The 17,233-nt window shown below is 44.3% G+C and overlaps 1 protein-coding gene across 6 annotated transcripts in view; it reads right to left on the bottom strand.

Moving 5' to 3' along the window:
• Window positions 1–17,233, bottom strand: part of robo1 (roundabout, axon guidance receptor, homolog 1 (Drosophila)) — a 244,898-nt gene that overhangs the window by 129,677 nt on the left and 97,988 nt on the right. The window contains exon 1 of one of the 6 annotated variants that reach the window (XM_053872780.1): window positions 4,458–4,998. The exons of the other annotated variants lie outside the window; for them this stretch is intronic. Within the exon in view, the coding sequence (XP_053728755.1) occupies window positions 4,458–4,515 (58 nt within the window). The 5' untranslated portion in view covers window positions 4,516–4,998. Of the gene's footprint in view, window positions 1–4,457; window positions 4,999–17,233 lie in introns of those variants that run through there. 6 annotated transcript variants of the gene reach the window in all.

Here is a 17,233-nt window from a genome sequence, read left to right as displayed (position 1 = left end):
TGTCGACTCTACGTACCTCAAGAGTCCAACTATATCGACTCTCTCACTCACAGACAGAGCAATTCAGACATGAAGAGTCAAGGGAATGAAGCAGGTGCGGCTTGATTTACGAAGCATTGTCGCAAAACAAATGAACAGGATTCCGCTTGAGCGATGAGTATCTATGCTAGGCTGTACCAAATCCGGCCCGTGGGCCAATTGTGGCCCCTGATAAGCCTTTCCACAGCCCATATTTATACATTTGTACTACATGTGCAATAAGATCCTGGGAGTCAAACTAAAACACTGCAAAGTTGAGCTAGCATGTGCCGAAGCTACCTGCAAAATAGTGAAAGATTTAGTGTTTAGCATGAACCTCTCACCAACAGAACGTTTCTGCCGGCTAGTTTTGGGTCCGAAGGCATCATGAAATGAAACCAATTATGGTTAAAGATGGAAGTTTTTGCCAAAAGTGCGGGACACTTTCACTTTTTTAATTAAAAAAACTGGACAATAACAGAACGTTTTACAGTGCGGTTCAATTCAAATTTAAACCTCAGCTCTAAATTAAATTCCCTCACAGTTAAAACTCAACACAAATGTGGATTTCATTGAGCGCCTAGTTAGCAGCTAGCAAACGTCCATCTGTGAGTGACAACATGTTTCCCAACCCTAACCTTCTCATGAAGTTCAGCGATGAGCGCAGGAGTTGTCGTCACCTCTTGCCCTCATCTGAACGACACCCGAGAGGTGAGACTGAGGTCCAATAAACACTTGGAGGACAGATAACAGCCGTCGAGGGTGCAGCGGCAGGACAGATCCTCAGATAGCACAGTGAGACGTGGCAGATAAAGGACCCTTTTACAACCTTCAGACAACAAGGTGAAGTCACAAACAAGAAGTGGTCAACGTGAAAGTCTTTTTGCTCCTCGCCGGCTCTTAACCTTCCATTTAGCGGCGAATATGAAATCTTTCTGCCGGCGAGAGGCGAGTAATCCAATTTGCCTGACGCTAGTGTTTAATGCAGAACCAATTCTTTTAGTCTGCAGTCCCTTCCTTCACTATTAGCGCTTCTCACGCCTCTCCACTGAAGAAAGGCGCAGCACAAGACATCACCATTGCTGGATGTAATTGGACACCGCGGCGTCTGTCTCACAAGACGCCAACATTACCGGCTCAGCTTGGGCTCAGGGTGGAGCAGATGGAGCCACCACCTAGCTGTGAGTGCTCACCTTTGACCCCCACTTCCTGTTTGGGTGCTTATTTTCTCAACGGGTTCAAGTAACGGCGGCACGTGATGCTAAAAATACCTTCAGATTCCTGCGAGCAATGTTGCTTTGAAGACTTATTTCAGCCCAAATAGTGAGAGATACTTGACAGACAATCGTAACACGCGACGACTGAGACAATCATTCTTATCCTATCTGAAAAAAACTCCAAGAAATTGACCTTGACCTTTCAACATTTGACTACAATACTGAGGTGTCATGTTTTTTTTAATTCAAGTCTTTGTATAACAAATACATATTTTTGATTTTCATGTTGAAAACTGACACTCTATGTTCTCACAGCCAGAATCAATGTGTCGGGACCAGGCCGTCGGGGCATCTGCCCTCTCCCCTCTAAGTCCTGCTATGGGTGGTGAACCCACAGGAGGGTGGACCCACGTCATGTTCTCGGGCTGAGGTCCTCGTCTGTGGAGTGTCCCTGCCTCAACTGGAGAAGCAAAGGGATCTCGGGGTCTTGTTCACGAGTGAGGGACGCTGGGAGCGTGAGATTGACGGACGGATTGGCGTAGTGACACGGTTGCTGTATCTGACTTTTCTATTGAAAGAGCTGAGCCGAAAGGCTGGTGAACTCTGGGTCATGACCAAAAGAACAAGGTCCCAGATACAAGCGATCGAAATGACTTCCTCAGAGATAGGGTGAGGAGCTCAGAGTAGAGCCACTGCTCCTCCGCATCGAGAGGAGTCAGCTAAGGTGGCTCGGGCATCTGTTTCAGATGCCTCCCAGTCACCTCCCTAGAGAGGTGTTCCGGGCATAACCCACTGAGAAGAGGCCCCAGGGAAGACCCCGGACACGTTGGAGGGACTATATCTCTTGGGTGGCCAGGGGACGCCTCAGGGTCCCCCCACCCCAGGAGAGCTGGAGGAGGTGCAGGGGGACAGGGAAGTCTGGGCATCCCTGCTCAGACGGCTGGCTCTGTAACCCAGTCCCAGATAAGTGGCAGAAGAAGAAGAAAATGTTGAAAACTGTGTTTTCTAGTTGTAAGGCTAAACAGGAATTGAGTGCCATGCTGTTGTCAGAGCAGCTTCCTCACTGATGCAACTCGCGGCTCCTGCCCGTGTTTTGGAATGAAATCATTTCAGTGTTTCTTCAGGGCATCCTGTTCACCTTCACAATCCAGGTTTTTCATGTTAAACTAACGCAATGCCAAAACAGGGTTAACAATAAAAGGCAGAGATCTGCCCTGTGACAAATGTATATGGCATTTTAGCGCCAATTTTCATTCAAATTTTGAATGATGAAAAGCCTGGGAAGATGAAAACCCATCTGGAGGAACTCGATGGCACTCTCAGCTCTAATATCTTTGAATTTTATCAACCAGTTCAGTGAAACCTCACATCACAAACAGCGCCTTCTACTGAACACTGAAAATGAAGCACTGTTTCATGAAGCCTCATCGGCTCATCACTACTTACGGCCGTGTTTTTGTGGTCTACAGCCCATAAGATAGTGTCTAAAGTTTTGTTCAGTCAAACTTAAGATGCGTTTCTGCAATGCATAGGAGTAAATATGGCATTTATGAGAGGAAAGCTACATATTTTTTCATGTCTTGCCATTTACATGAGCTCCCCTGGTGATCCACAAACACCCATGATCGAGACCCGCTGGTTTGAGAGCTCTACTGTACCAACAATGTCCACAGCACTGGTTATTTTCACTCTTGGACTTTAGTCCAGTTGTTGCAGTAAAACAGTAGTGTCCTGGTTATCTCCTTCATTAGCACTTCTTCTTGCCATTAATTTCATGTCTGACTTGTCAAAAAAAATGCGTGTCCTACTTGCTGCAATTCAAAAACACTTGTCTTTCAACGGGGATCCAGACTTCCTCTTAACAACTGACCTGGAAACTCCTTCCATCATGGTTGAGGAGCTCCGTAAAGACGACCATGTGATGCTTGAAGAGGAATAACGCGCACCAGAATTAGGAACAATGGAGCGTTACTGAAGCCCCGCAGACGTTAGAAAACAACACCATGTGACCTAGAGGACATTTGCAAGGAAAATGATGAAGTCAGCGACTACCATCATACAAGTGCAGGGGCGGAACATATATGGAAACAAGGTCTCTGCTGAGACCCGCGCTGTCCGTTTGACCGATGGTCACGACGCTCCACGCTGATCCCACATGACTCTGGGAGCCAGTGAGCACTGAAGTTACAAATATGGAATCTTCACCACTGCACTGAAAAACCAACAAATAAAGGCTAAGAAGATCTAATATCACTGTCACACTCTCATAGAATTCAGGTATATTCCTCAGCCAGAGTGGAGCTCACGCCATCTGACCCTGGTCTTCCACCCTGTGGTCGCTAAACAAGTCAACAACCATTTTTACTGCCAACCTACAGAAAGAATGCTTTCCAGAGGAATTCTACTCCGAGTGTCTGAGAAATGACGGAGCTCCCACCTGCAATCTTTGAAGGGCAAGTATGTACTGACACATTTTGTCTTTGTGACCGAACTCTCACGATTGATACAGTAAAATTAACAACTAAGTGTCCTGCTACTTGAGAACAAGACCCATACATGAGAAAACACGAGCCAACGCCACGCCATTCAAACCTTCCACCATCATACATTCACATGAAACTCAGCAACTGAGCGACAGAAATTATAAACAGCAAAAATACACATGAGAAACTGATGAAAAAAAGTAAAAAGAGGATCATAGAGGAATGTGTGACTCTTAAACAACATATTTCATAGTGTTAATGCACATTAAATGAGTTTCCAGCATCGTAAAAACGCTTGTTTACTGATGCTTCTTTGGTTTGGGAGTGACACTGTTAGCTCCTTTTCAAAGCACTTAAAGTTTCAGTTCAGTTCGTTGGAAGTCATGACTACAATTCAATCTACCTTTACTCATGAGCAAAACCCCGGGACAGAGTATCACCGCCACTTCAGGCGAAGACGCAGCACAGTGATTTTTTTTTTTTTTTTAATGGAGTTGAGTAATCAAATAAAAGGCGCAAACGACTTTTGTTTTAACTTAATATCACCCAGATTACAGAAATAAAACAGTTTAAACACTGACATTTGAGTTTAAATATTTCATTTACCAACCAAACTCTGACATCTAAACTTCATACTCAGCATCTGCTACACATATTTAGAGCATTTTAAATGAAAACACGAACGTAATAAGATCAACAAATCGCGTCTTCTGCGAGTTTTCCCAGCATCTGGTCTTACCTGAGCACGCATGGAGAATTCCTATGAAAACTACAAATCCAATAGAAGCCGGAGACATTATTTAGATTTCTCGTGTAATCCAGATTATTCAGTGAGCTGTCCGGGCACCCGCTCCTTCATGCTAGAACTGAACTGATCCAGAGAGAGAGCCGTCTCCAAGTGGGAATCAAACAAGAAGTGAGGGACGGCTCCGAAATTCCAGGAGGAAAGTTGAACGTCTCAAAACATCCCGGAGCCTGAAATCCAAGTTGTGGAAGCCCAAACTGAAAAAAAAAAGTGTGCGATGTGTCGTTTCCTCGCAGTCACATTATCTCTGCGCACTTCTGGATCTGTCACTGAAGATCGGAAACTTCATCCGCCGGATCCACGAAGCAGAAGAGGGAAAAAAAAAAAATCAGCGCAACTTTTCCATCACTTTCGCTCTCCGACAAAATCCCGTCGGTTTGCTCAGGGAAGATGGAAAAGAGTCATTTTCACAGCGCTTGGTGGAAGGCGAGCGGCTCGTCGGTCGGTATGCGCCTCCGTCTACCCCCCATCCACGGACACGCTTCTTCCCACTGAGGAAATTTAACCTCTTCCCGTCTGGATCCCGCCGACTACCTACACTCCCACCCCATCATCCCGAAACTGAAACACAGTCGCCCGCAACTTATAATAATGATGCAACACAATGCATGGCAGGAAACGACTCGATACCTGAAATAAATACATATATTTTTTGTTGACTTCTTTATTTTTAAACCAAACAAGAGGTAATATTTTTTTTTATAAAATTTTGTATTAAACACGTTTCATCAACGTGATTCTCATACGATTGTATAATATAAATCCTGAAATATAAATACAATTTATCTTCAAGCGCGCAAAACTACTTCAATTTCATTTTCATGTCCCTGTGTCGTGACGCCCCTAGTGGTCATGGCATAAACTACGTGTGTAGAGCAAAGAAAGATTGATGACTAACTTTGAACATCTCCTCAAGAAACCTGGGTTGGGAGGTGTTCTGACCACTAGTCTACCAAGTCAAACAAGTCAAACAAGCCAAATCCTGCATCAGCATGATATATATATATATATATATATATATATATATATATATATATATATATATATATATTCTTACATCACTATTTGAATCACCCACTGAAGGAAAACCCATCTGCCCCGACCCACTCCAGTCACTCGAGAGCAAGATCTTCATTGGAGCTAAATATGATGTTGTACTGCGCAGATGAGTATCATTAATAAGAAAACAATGTTTACTCACCATATTTAGAAAATGACCATTCAAACACAATTGGTGTGTGGGATAACACAGACTGACGCTCTTCATAAGATTTTTTTCTCAATAACTGTGATCAATTTGGATTTAAATCCAATAATGTATTTCACATAGTAATTGGGAAATTATATATATATATATATATATATATATATATATATATATATATATATATATATATATATATATATAACATCCAATTTATGAATTACACACTGCATCTTTTCATGTTGTTTATATAATGACCTTTATCGGTCCAATAAAAAGCTGAAGCTAGTAAAAATACAGAAAAAAGAGCGGCGTTACCTTTATTTTATTGCTTGTTTTTCATTTTATGGACACTTCCACAAGAAATTCCTGACTCAGTGTTATGATCCATAAGAGGAGTTGTACAGAATTACAGCCACCAAACACAAAGCATCTCAGCATAAATCACGCGGCTTGTCTCTGCGACCGTCGCCTGTTTTATCTCCCCTCAGTTTCATCCCTCAAGCAACCACCCACACACTGATCATCTGCTGGTGATGAGCAAATAAAAAAAATGGTAACAACCTGCCTTAAATAAATGTTTCATGTCTTTTATGAGATTGCCTGGCCAAACAAACATTCCATCATGCTGATCGTGAGAGAGAACACATTTTCCTTTGCCAGGCTAATTATCCAGCGCGAGAGAGTGTCTTTGAATTATTAATGTGATGATTAATGTTCATCATTTTACACCCTAAAAACAACAGCTGCACATTAGAGGATCCATTCACATATTTGGACAACATTCATATGAAATAAAACTTGTTTGCTTTGGGACTCCGCTTTCATGAACACTGTGTAACTTGTTTTTGTTAGGTGGGTTGAACCGGTGACTCGGATACATCACTCCCTTATAAAGTCTCCAAGACCATTCCATCAATCCCTGGATCACTGGAGAGGACTTCAATGTCCTGCTGCAGTCAGACACCTGAAGACTATTTGTTACCGAAGCGCGCCCTCTAGTGGATATAATGAACACCTACACCGGTCATCTATTGTCTTATTCCTTTGTTTTATTGTCGCTGGTTGAGCAATTAAGAGGGCAATAGCGATGAAAAAACCAATATAAATGTTGCATTACACTAACAGAACATGTTAGTAATTCGTTATTCCAACACACTGGTCAGTACTAACCCTCCTCTCCTCTTTCCTCTTCCATCCTTCCTTCCTCACCTTCATTCAAGCTGCTTCCCTGCCCCATCTACTGATCTGGTTTGTTGTTCCTTTCTCTGCATCCTTCCTTTCTCCCTTCTCACCTTCCTATACTTCATTCTTCCTCCCCTCCTGTCGCCCCCCCTCACCCCCTCCCTCCTTCTATCCATGCCTCCTTGACAAACACCCTTTTGCTTTCCATAATCCCTCATATGTTCCTTCAGTGCTCCCTCACCTTTGTCTCCTGTCCTTTAGAGTGATGGAGAGATCAAGGGATGTTCCCAGGCCAGAGTGTGCACAACGTCTCTCCACCCAAATTTCAGCCAAAACCATTGAACCCCGCTAAAGTCAACGGAGGCAGCTAACTTACAGAAAAATGGGTGGGGCTGTACTCCATGTCTCAGATGACTGAGCTCCACTTTCATTTTGTCGTATAATTGTGATTATACTGACTTTCTTTCAACTTAGCAGCAAAATATATTCACAATCTTTTCCAGTCAGATGTAGCGTTAGCTAAGCAGTTAGCTTTCATGGTTTCATCAATCATTTTTTTGTAGTAAAGGCAGGTTTAGCTCACGATAAATATCACAAAAGGTGCTTGATAAATCATCTCAGTTACTCATCATCATGATCAACATGAATGACTCCACTAGCTGACGCTCACCTCCAGCTGGAGAGGTGTTTAGAAACACACCTTGTTGTGAAATGGAAATGCGCAATTGAAAAGTCACATTTCCTCTGACAGGCAGAAGCCGAACATCCAAGGAATTATTCGCCTCCACTCGGAGCGGCGAGCCGAAATTGAACACTTGAAAAGTCATTCTGACACAGAAAAGCAAAGACTTGCAGGAGATTGAAAGCTGCAAACAAGCCGTACACGAGTGTCTGTTTTCACAGACTGGGCAGAAGCGACGCTGCGGATGTAGCCATGACCAGTCACTCTGGACTAGAGGACAACACAGTGGAAACCTTGAGATTTCACCATTCGACTTCAGTCGATGTTCAGTTGATAGAAAGTCAATGGAGAATCATGATTCAGCAATCATCCGCCCTCTGGTGGACACAGATATAACAGCTCATATAAAATCAATAACACAGCCTTTTTGTTTTGTAGTCATTTTCAGTTTTAGTTTTTAGTTGTCACCTCTTGTATTTTCCTTTTTATTCTTCTATAAATTGAATTTTCTCACTGACACCCTGAATTTATACCTGTAATTTATTTCTTTTTATTTGTACTTTTTTATCAAATAATAAAAAAGAAAAAATCAAGTTTTGCCTTTGTGTCAGTCCTTCATTCTACCAACTTGCATCTCGGGTTCCAAGAGATTATGTTCAAATCCAGGCTATCATTGGTTACAATACATTTACATTGCAACATGAAATAAGATAAAATACAATAAAATAAATGAGTTGATAAAGGGGCAAGGGACGAGGTAGCACGGTGCTGATGAAGTACGTGGCTGTTGACCTTCCATTAAGCCACAGATGCTCATCCAAACTGGAACTATCTGACCAAACAAAGTGTACTGTAAGCCCCAGACTTGTTCTTAAATACATTAATGTTCTCAAAATCCTTGTGCAGCACCACAACAGGACCAGTCTCTGCTCTTGATTCCAAAGCTCTAAATGGTGTTACAGCAATTCAGTTCCACTTACTGTGAGACACCTGGTCACACTGGTGTTGCTTGCTGTGTCGGGGACTGTGTTGATTTCTGTGGAATCCAAAGTTGTGAGGCGGCCGTTTGCACCAGTGTGACCCTGAAAAGGGCTTGGCCTGCGACGGACCCTGGTGGTCTTTAGGAACTCCGAGCATGGCGAACAACAGCACGAGTGCAAGGCGCATGGTGGTGGTTGATCAAGCCAGCAGGTCAGATTTGGTCTCCGCAGGTGCGGCCCATTATTCCTGAGAGCATGAGTGATCCGAAAATAAACATGGAAAAACAGCGCAGCACACCTCCATGCTGCTCGCTCTCCAACCCCTACTGAATCCAACCCCAGAGGACGATGGGATCCTAATGAGAGCAAGACAATGTCTACAGTGAAGCTGCCTCTCCATCCCATCCTTCAATGACCCTTTCTCGGCGTCTCTCTTTCCCTATTCACGAGGGGTTTGTGGTCCTTCCATCTTTTCTTATGATGTTTCTATGTGTGCAGCGGGACAGGGGATCCTGTAGGCGACACGCTGGGATTGCTTTTCAGACCGTGTTGGACCCCTCACAAAACCCAGGCCCCTTTCGGAGCGAGGTGACGGGGTGAAACGCAGGCGGGGGGGAACTCACATTTTCATTTTCCCCTTGACTAAGACGATTAAATTGCTTTGATTCCAGAACCAAACATTCCCATGGGTTCCCAAACACAAGGCTCTTTCATCGATTTCTGATGCAGCTTCTGATGAAAGAAAGTGACATCTATTTCAAAACTGATGAGAAATTCTTCTGGAAACCTGGGTCCAAACTGGTCACCAGTTAGCAGGGCCGAATGTTGTGGACCCTCCTGGACTCCACAGCTTCACCTACTTCCGACTCCATCGAGGATTTCAAGTTGGATAAAACAAGGGCTACTTTCCTGACTGTGGCCTCCCATAAACATCCCTCCATTCCTCTTGAAGGAGGAAGGCAAACATATGGGTTAGCACTTACGCAACTCTTTCTTTCAACAATGGCAAACCTGACATTCTTTATGACTTCCTGTAGGAAGCAAGTGTAGCATGATTTATCTGCCTGGTCGTGGCATCCGCTCATGACACGCTGTTCACCGAGGACAGACAATGAGTGAATGGCTGGAGGACAAGAAGTCAGAGAAGCGAGGAGAGACGCCCCGGCGTCCTGCAGGAGTCAGATCACCTTGCATGAAGCAGGCAACAAATCATCTCTCATTGCACTGCAAGGGAGTTCCGAGGAACCCAAAGCACAACAACACAGCATGCAGCTACCGAGATCTAAAAAATGCCACATCGGACCTGACAAAGTGAAGACAGGTAGAAGCCGCTGAAGAAGGAGCTCGACTGAAAACCCAGCTGAGGAACTCTCCTCACAAAGTACAAAAACTGCCAACCCATTCGACCGAAACTCTCCTCTGGCGGCGGAATGTAAATAAATACAGTTGAACCTGACACCAAAAATCTCTCATTCAGAGCACCAGTGAGCAGAAGAGGCTTAAATGAGAGGGCATAACTCTTCATGAAGACGGCCTTTATGTTGGAAAGGCGGCTTGTAGATTTCATTAGAACTTGAAGTCCTAGCCAAAACCATGTTATTGCTGGCCCTAAATCACACTTGTTCGGCCTTTGACTGAACCTCCAGAGATGAATGTGGCACTGGAAATCAAACAAGTGAGAATTATTCTACTTTGACTCTTCCAATGTATCTTTGATCCCAAAAGACACCAGTATTTTAAAATGTAACATAATTTTATCAGTGCAGTAGTGACTCAATTTACAAGGCCAATTCTAACCCTGCCTTCCAAAATATCGTCTTGAACAACTGGTCCAACAGTTTCCACCCCTCCGGACTTCATCTCTAAACTTGAGCAGTCCCTCACACTCATTTTCGATCTGGTCCTTTCTAGTCACCTTCATCTCTCACACTTACAGGTCTCACTACTGTCCCATAAAGCTTCTCAGTCACTCCTCCTGTTCCACCCGCCTGCACTCTCTTCTTCACCTCCCTCATCTCTGACTATTACTCTAACCCAAATATTTGATCTGCAGCTCTACTTCCTGTATCTTCAATCTTGTTTCCTGTCTGGTTTTTACTGAGCTTCTCTTCTACTCAACTTCCTACAATCGCTCTGTCATCAGCAAACATCATCGTCCATGGAAACTCCTCTCTAACCTCATCGGTAGTGCAACCTCAACTACATAAAAATCACAAGACCGGTGAACAACATTGTTCCCTGTTTGTTACGGTAGAAAATGAAGCTGCAGACATCCTACTTGGTGGATTTTTTGACAGCAAAATTTACAGTTGGCATTCTAATATTCTACAAAAACAAACTGAGCATTCTTCCACCCTCTATAGCAGCTCTGTTCCCTGACTTAGAAAAAAAAAAAAGACAGAGGTCCAGTGAAAGAAAATGACGACCAACTAAACAAATCTGTTTCTGTTCAGGGAATTCCACCAAGCATGACGCTCTCACTGTGAGGCGAGAGTGGGGGTCTGGGGACGTGGAGGATAAAGAAAAAAAAAAGAAAGGGGGTGAGCTTCATAGGAAACCACATCGAGCTTCGGAGCACAAAGCAGGACGAGGCGATAAACAGGCTGTTGCTTTTCCGCTTGCCTGCTCCCTCTCAATCCCGTCGTCTTTCACCCCGCCTCACATTAGCATCTGTTTAGCGTCGATGTAGCTGATGAAAACAAGCCGACGATCACATCCCTGGCTGCCTCTCGCACGAAAACAGTCGGCGTGGAAACGGTAACAGACGTCTCAGAAAGTTAGCGCCATGTGTTTAGACTTGCGTAGAAGTGATACGTTCGGGAGATGCTAGACCACAGAAACAGTTTTGAGTTGGAGGATGCAGTGACCCCCGTTTCAATGACAGCAGCCAAGCAATAATATTTTGGCAACTATCTTGTAGTTTATGGACTCAACAGGAGAAACATTCTGGCCACTCTGGTTTCCTCCCACAGTCCTGTTCAGTTTCTGGTGTGAGAAAGTTGATGGTACACAGGAGACCGTTCAGTGATCCAGTCATAGGCGAAGCCACACTGAACATTAACATTGTAAATGTATATAACAGTTACAGTGATAATAACCAGTGTTTTCTATTAGCGACTAGATGAACTCCGCCTTACTAAGCGACCCGTCTTTTCCCGCCGGAGCGGCATAACGACCAGCGCATCCCGGACTAAATTAGCTTGAATTAGCTCAGGGACCTGAGCGCTGTAATGACTGGATATTAGCGTCTTGAATATCGTGAAAGCACGAAGAGGACAAAGCGCCTCACTGTGTTTATTTGGGGGGGTCCTTTCAAGCGGTCAGTAAATATTGTGTCAGCGCTCCACAGTGACACGACACACACACCTCAATGACTGGTCAATTAGAGGGGCCCCCACACACAGGCCGGACAATGTGACCAGTGTGAAACTCTGACACAGTCATGACATCCTCAAACACATTCATTTGCCGACATCAGCGGATTATATACAGCTTTATTAGTCCGTTGAATAATCTCAGCTCCGGACGCTGTCAAATTACACTTACAGGGGCCTATTTTTTGGGAAAATATAGACAATATCGTGTTTTACCGAGGTCTATTTATTCTTAGAATGAAAGCCTTTTGGGGTATAGATGACTTTTGGGGGTCCGTACATTGCTTTCTCCAAGCGTGTCTCTGTCCAGATTAAAAACCTCACATGAGTGAAGACTGGAACTGTGGTCATCATGACCTCTATAGGGCCTGGGGTGGTGAAAGATCTGCCTCTGAAGACACTGAGAAGGCCGTCTCAGTGTGTCCGCCACCCATCGCTTCTCCAGTAAAAGGGCCTCTCTTTTCTTTCCCGGTGTGATCAGCTGCCAAAACAAACCGGCGCTGCGATCAACGTCATAAATATGATCGACGGGATATCTGGTGCCGCTGACCTCACACCACGCGTCGAGTCCAGGGAGCAGGTGCCGCTCAGATTTACAGCCCCGCCCCCCTCCCCCCCCTGCACACTGGCGATGGCTCAATGTAATGTGCGACATGACTTTGCATGAATCACTTCAGCAGCAATAAAAGCAACAATCATTTCACAAATCATCGAGGGTGACTTTTATTGGGCTCATTTCGAGGCAGGAAGGAGCCAGCGCGGAGTTTGTTTGCTCATGAAGAGCGCTAATTGATCTGCAAGTCTGGGCTGGTGGTGACCATTAAATATGACAGGAAGAGCCTCTCGGTGGATGAGTCATGAACGACGACCGAAAACACTGACGGTCATAATCCATGAAATGATTCAGAAACTAAGAACAGAAATGATACATTTGCATCATTTATTTCAACACAATCTCATTTATACACATCTGCTGAGTTTATATTGATCATGTGGCCCCTTTCAGGAGCTAAACACCGGTGAGTTCTGCTGGAAAGTAAGTGTCAAACTCAGATTTAATTTTTTCTTCAAACATACAGTCACATTTCCATATTTTATTTATTATTATCCCTTCCATCTGGATTGCTTTGGAAATTTCACTGTCAACGTGTGACAGACAGTTCTGCCAGTTTTATTTTGAGGTTAAATTAGGGCTGTGTGAGACGATGAGAGTGTGTCTGACCACCTTTGCGTCGGCATCAAAAGAGGTGCCGAAGATGTTGTGTTAGGACACGCGTCCGATAAGGCTTGTCTCTAGGTGCAATTGCTAGCAAACTTGTCATGTGGGCCATGGTATCGACATACATTGTCGGCCATCTTGATTTTAGGTGCAACGTATTACTTTTGCAGGCCATGTAAATGAGTGTGGCCAGAGTTGGCCCCTGGGCCTTGAGTTTGACACGAGATCTATGCAGCTCCTTGTGGCTGACCATCTTCCAGTGGAACCAGGAGGGGGCGCCGACTTCCTCCACAACTAAAATGTTCTTATAATCTAAATCCAAATGCAGATAAATTTGAGAAGAATCCAGCCACAGAACGTGACCACATTTAGCAGTTAGCATTTCGTGATGCCGATTTATAGACAGACTTGAATATGATTTTGTTTTTGTTTGCATGTTAGCTTTGACATTTGTCTGAGTAAGATGCATCATTTAATCTCTGGTATCACACACTGCTCTCGGATGATTCTCATGAAAATGTTGAGCGGAATATTGCTTCATTCTAATGAAACAAAGACACCATTTAGCTCGGAGAAAACTCACAGCTGTTTCCTATTAGCTGCAGCAGAGCCAAATTACAGAACGAATCTGAATATTCTAATCCAATCCTGCCAGAGTCTCATCATCCCGCCCACATTGGCGTCTCTTGACCACATTACGCCTCCTGCTACGTGCAGAAGAAAAGGCTAATGGACTCATTTGGTGGGACGTGGCTGCCCTAAGCTGCGCGGATCAGAGAGATGAAAGGAGATTGGACGGGGAACAAAAAAACACCCCTACTGGCCTCAGCGCATCGTAGGAGAAGCTGCATTAGTGTTGTGTTATAACTGATCACATCAGTGGCGCAGTCGTGTCGAGGAAATGAGCGCTGCTGAACTGGGGATAATGTGGAGGAGAACAGCGAGCGGATCACGAAACACTCTCTCTGGTACCTGTTTGGTGATGAGTGAGAGTAAAGGATTGACACTGGGCTGAGTGCAGGGTAACATATGTTGGGGTGATACGGCCAAGGAAATTGGTTTTCGGGAGTGGGGGGGGGGGAGTCAAGGCCACCACAGCAGGCCAGTAATGAGTCGGAAGGGCTGAGTGAGGACTCACAGTATCTTTTCACAGTGAAGCTGACGGTGTGACACTGCAAGACTCCAGGTCAGCAGGAGCCGTTTCTCAAACAGGTTGATTCACCAGCATCGATCCTCACGCCAGACACAGTTTCATATATTACGACCAAAAGTTTGGAAGTAACTCAGGACTGCAGTGCTGAACACTTTAGCTGACAATGCAGAGTGTCAGGTGGAGGTGGTGGAGAAGAGTATGCAGGTAGTTGAGTCAGTTAAAGCAAACCGTTCCCACTCCCACGGCGTCAAAAAGCGACCACATTCATGTGCACATCTGCGTCCTATGTTGACAACGAAGGCAGTTTTCCAAGTTGCATGACATTTTTTATAGAGACACAAGAAAATATTCAGAGTAGAAGGAGCAGCATCCTGTGATCAACCCTAACGCAGCTCACAGAATCAGTGTATGCCGCGTCACGAAGGCTGACTTTGCCATCTCATGTGGACAAAAAAGTCCTTTTGAAAGTAGTCGCTGTCTAGCACCTTGGAAGTACCAAAGTATTGGGAAGAGATGAAGAGAGATGAAGAAGATAGTGCAGGGGGGTTGGCGACATCTGTGGTGTCAGAGTGACAGCACAAGTTGAAGGACAATATAAAGGTGTATAATTCAGAGAGTCAGAGTCAGATAAGGAGGTTGTCATTGGACAGGAGCAGACAATGAGTGCATCAGAGGAGCAGCTCATGTTTGGAGACAAACTTAAAGAAATGTTCTGGATCAAGAACATTGGAGATGGAGAGACCAGGACAGTGTAGAGGAGTAAGATGAATGAGGTGCTCAGATGTGGTGAACGTGAAGAGTGACTGGTAAGATGCCGAAACAAACGGCAAATGAAGATTCTTTGGAGCCGACTTCACATTTTTGTCTCAATAACAAACAAGTTAAAATTCAGATAAACCATTTTGTACCACACTGAAGTTCTCTTTACTTTTTCATGTGAAAGAAATTTCTTTTAAATCACCCCAGAAAGTTTCTTCCGGCGATGAGATATTAATCACAAGAATTCATAAACAACATGAAAGCGGGAATATTTTTGCTGTTTAATGTCAAAAATACTTCAAATGGGAATCACAGATTACAAGTGGACAACAAATTACATGTGCAGGAGAATCAAGTTAATACTGCTGATAGATACTGGGTGTATTTTTCCTCACTCCTTTTCAGATATCCTCTCCTTCTCTACTGTTTTTCTCTTTTATATTTCTCAGAATCATTTTAAACCTTTGGCTTGGAAGTAGTCATGAGAGTTAGCAGATTACAAGCTTTGTCTTCCAGCTCAGTTCTTTCGGTCACAAACCTGGCAGCTGCTGTGTTGCCGTGTGCACCACGCCACTGGCATGCTTCTCCAACAAGCTAGCGTCAGCTTTCGCGCTGCCCTTCACTCACCTCCGATGTACAAAACTCCTTCCCAAGAATGTTATTACAAAGTTTTTATTGCAGAGAATTGATTTAGCGGCTGTCGTTAACCTGCCCGCTTTTTGGTGAAAGTCCTTCTGGACTCGGAGTCAAAGGGCCAAAGTCAACTTTGGAGTAAAATTAGAGAGAAAGAAAAACAGATTTTGGTCAGCAGAGGCTTTTATTTCAGCAGCCGTTTCCAAAAAGTAGTCGAGCAGAGGACTTGCTTTGTGTTGAATTATTAGTTTTACAGCCAATAATGTACTCAAATATGTTTTACTGCTAATGTACTTTTTTTGCTACAATGTAATGAAAGTTAATATCTGTAATTCTCTGTTTTTGAGCGTGAAGATGGATATGACAGCTGGGAATTGAAGCAAAGAAATGAAACCCTCCACTTTGGAAAGTTATGATTTTGGACCTTGAGGACAGACTGTGAATAACAAGTGATCGAGAATCTCATTGAAATGAAAGAAGAAGAAGGTGAAAAGAAGAAAAATGGTTGTTTGGGGAGACGGCACTGTTTAAAGAACTAGCACAGCAGAGCGGTACAGAAGGGTAACATCGTGAAGTAGGAGGTTTACAGTGAGGCAATATGATAAACCGGCACAGCGGTACATGCTAGTGGGGCATAGGTAGAGAGTGGCATGTTAGTGGCAAGTGAGACTCTTCACTGTGAAGCAATGAGGCACAGTATCCAAAGTGGAGCACAGCGTGGCACAGTGGTGTGGCACCATGGGCATCGCAAAGGCGCTGCATATGGAGGAAAAAAAGATGGAGAGAGGCAAAGAAGAGGACTTGTCAAAGAGCCTGGTGTCATAAGAATGGCATAGCAGAGATGCCGAGTAGAGCGGCATTGAAGCGGCACATGATAGAGGCTTCTTTATCAAAACAAATAAAATAGCGTGGCACAGTTGGGCTGCAAAGATGAGCGTAGTGGATCGGCATACTGAGTCAGAGAAGAGCGGCACGGTCGATAAACACAAGGCGGGTGCCACAGAATAGCTGCCGTGTAGACAGAAGAGTGAAATGATGACTTGACATTTCTAAGTACCTTGAACTGATCTCTCCACCCGATGAGAGAACACCTTAATCAAATCTCCTCCATGTGAGTCCCAGCACCTTCCCTGACAGCCCAGCGCTAACATGCCATTCAACTTCAAGGTGAGAGAAATGTGAGGTTATTAAACAGCTAATTCGTTTCTGAGTGGAAACATCCGAGACCCTCAGAGGAAAGGGCTGGGCGAAAAACTCGAATGAAGTGTTGAACGGGCTTTCAACAGCCGAGCGTCGGCGGAGCAGAGCCGCGTCAGACATAATGCGCTGAAATCACACACGCATCATGAGCGATCGCCCCCCTGGGGGTTATTAAGTCACACCTGTGTTCAAGTGGAAGAACAAAAAACGCTGAGTCAGGCGACAGAAGCGGGTTAACAGAAATCAGTCACGCAACTCTGGTTGATGGTTTGAATTCTCGCTGCAAAAGGCTAAAGAGCAAACTGAAGTAGAGGACTGTTT

Source organism: Synchiropus splendidus, chromosome 8, assembly GCF_027744825.2.
Source record: "Synchiropus splendidus isolate RoL2022-P1 chromosome 8, RoL_Sspl_1.0, whole genome shotgun sequence".
Lineage (NCBI taxonomy): Eukaryota > Metazoa > Chordata > Actinopteri > Syngnathiformes > Callionymidae > Synchiropus > Synchiropus splendidus.
This window is presented reverse-complemented; position numbering and strand designations above follow the sequence as displayed.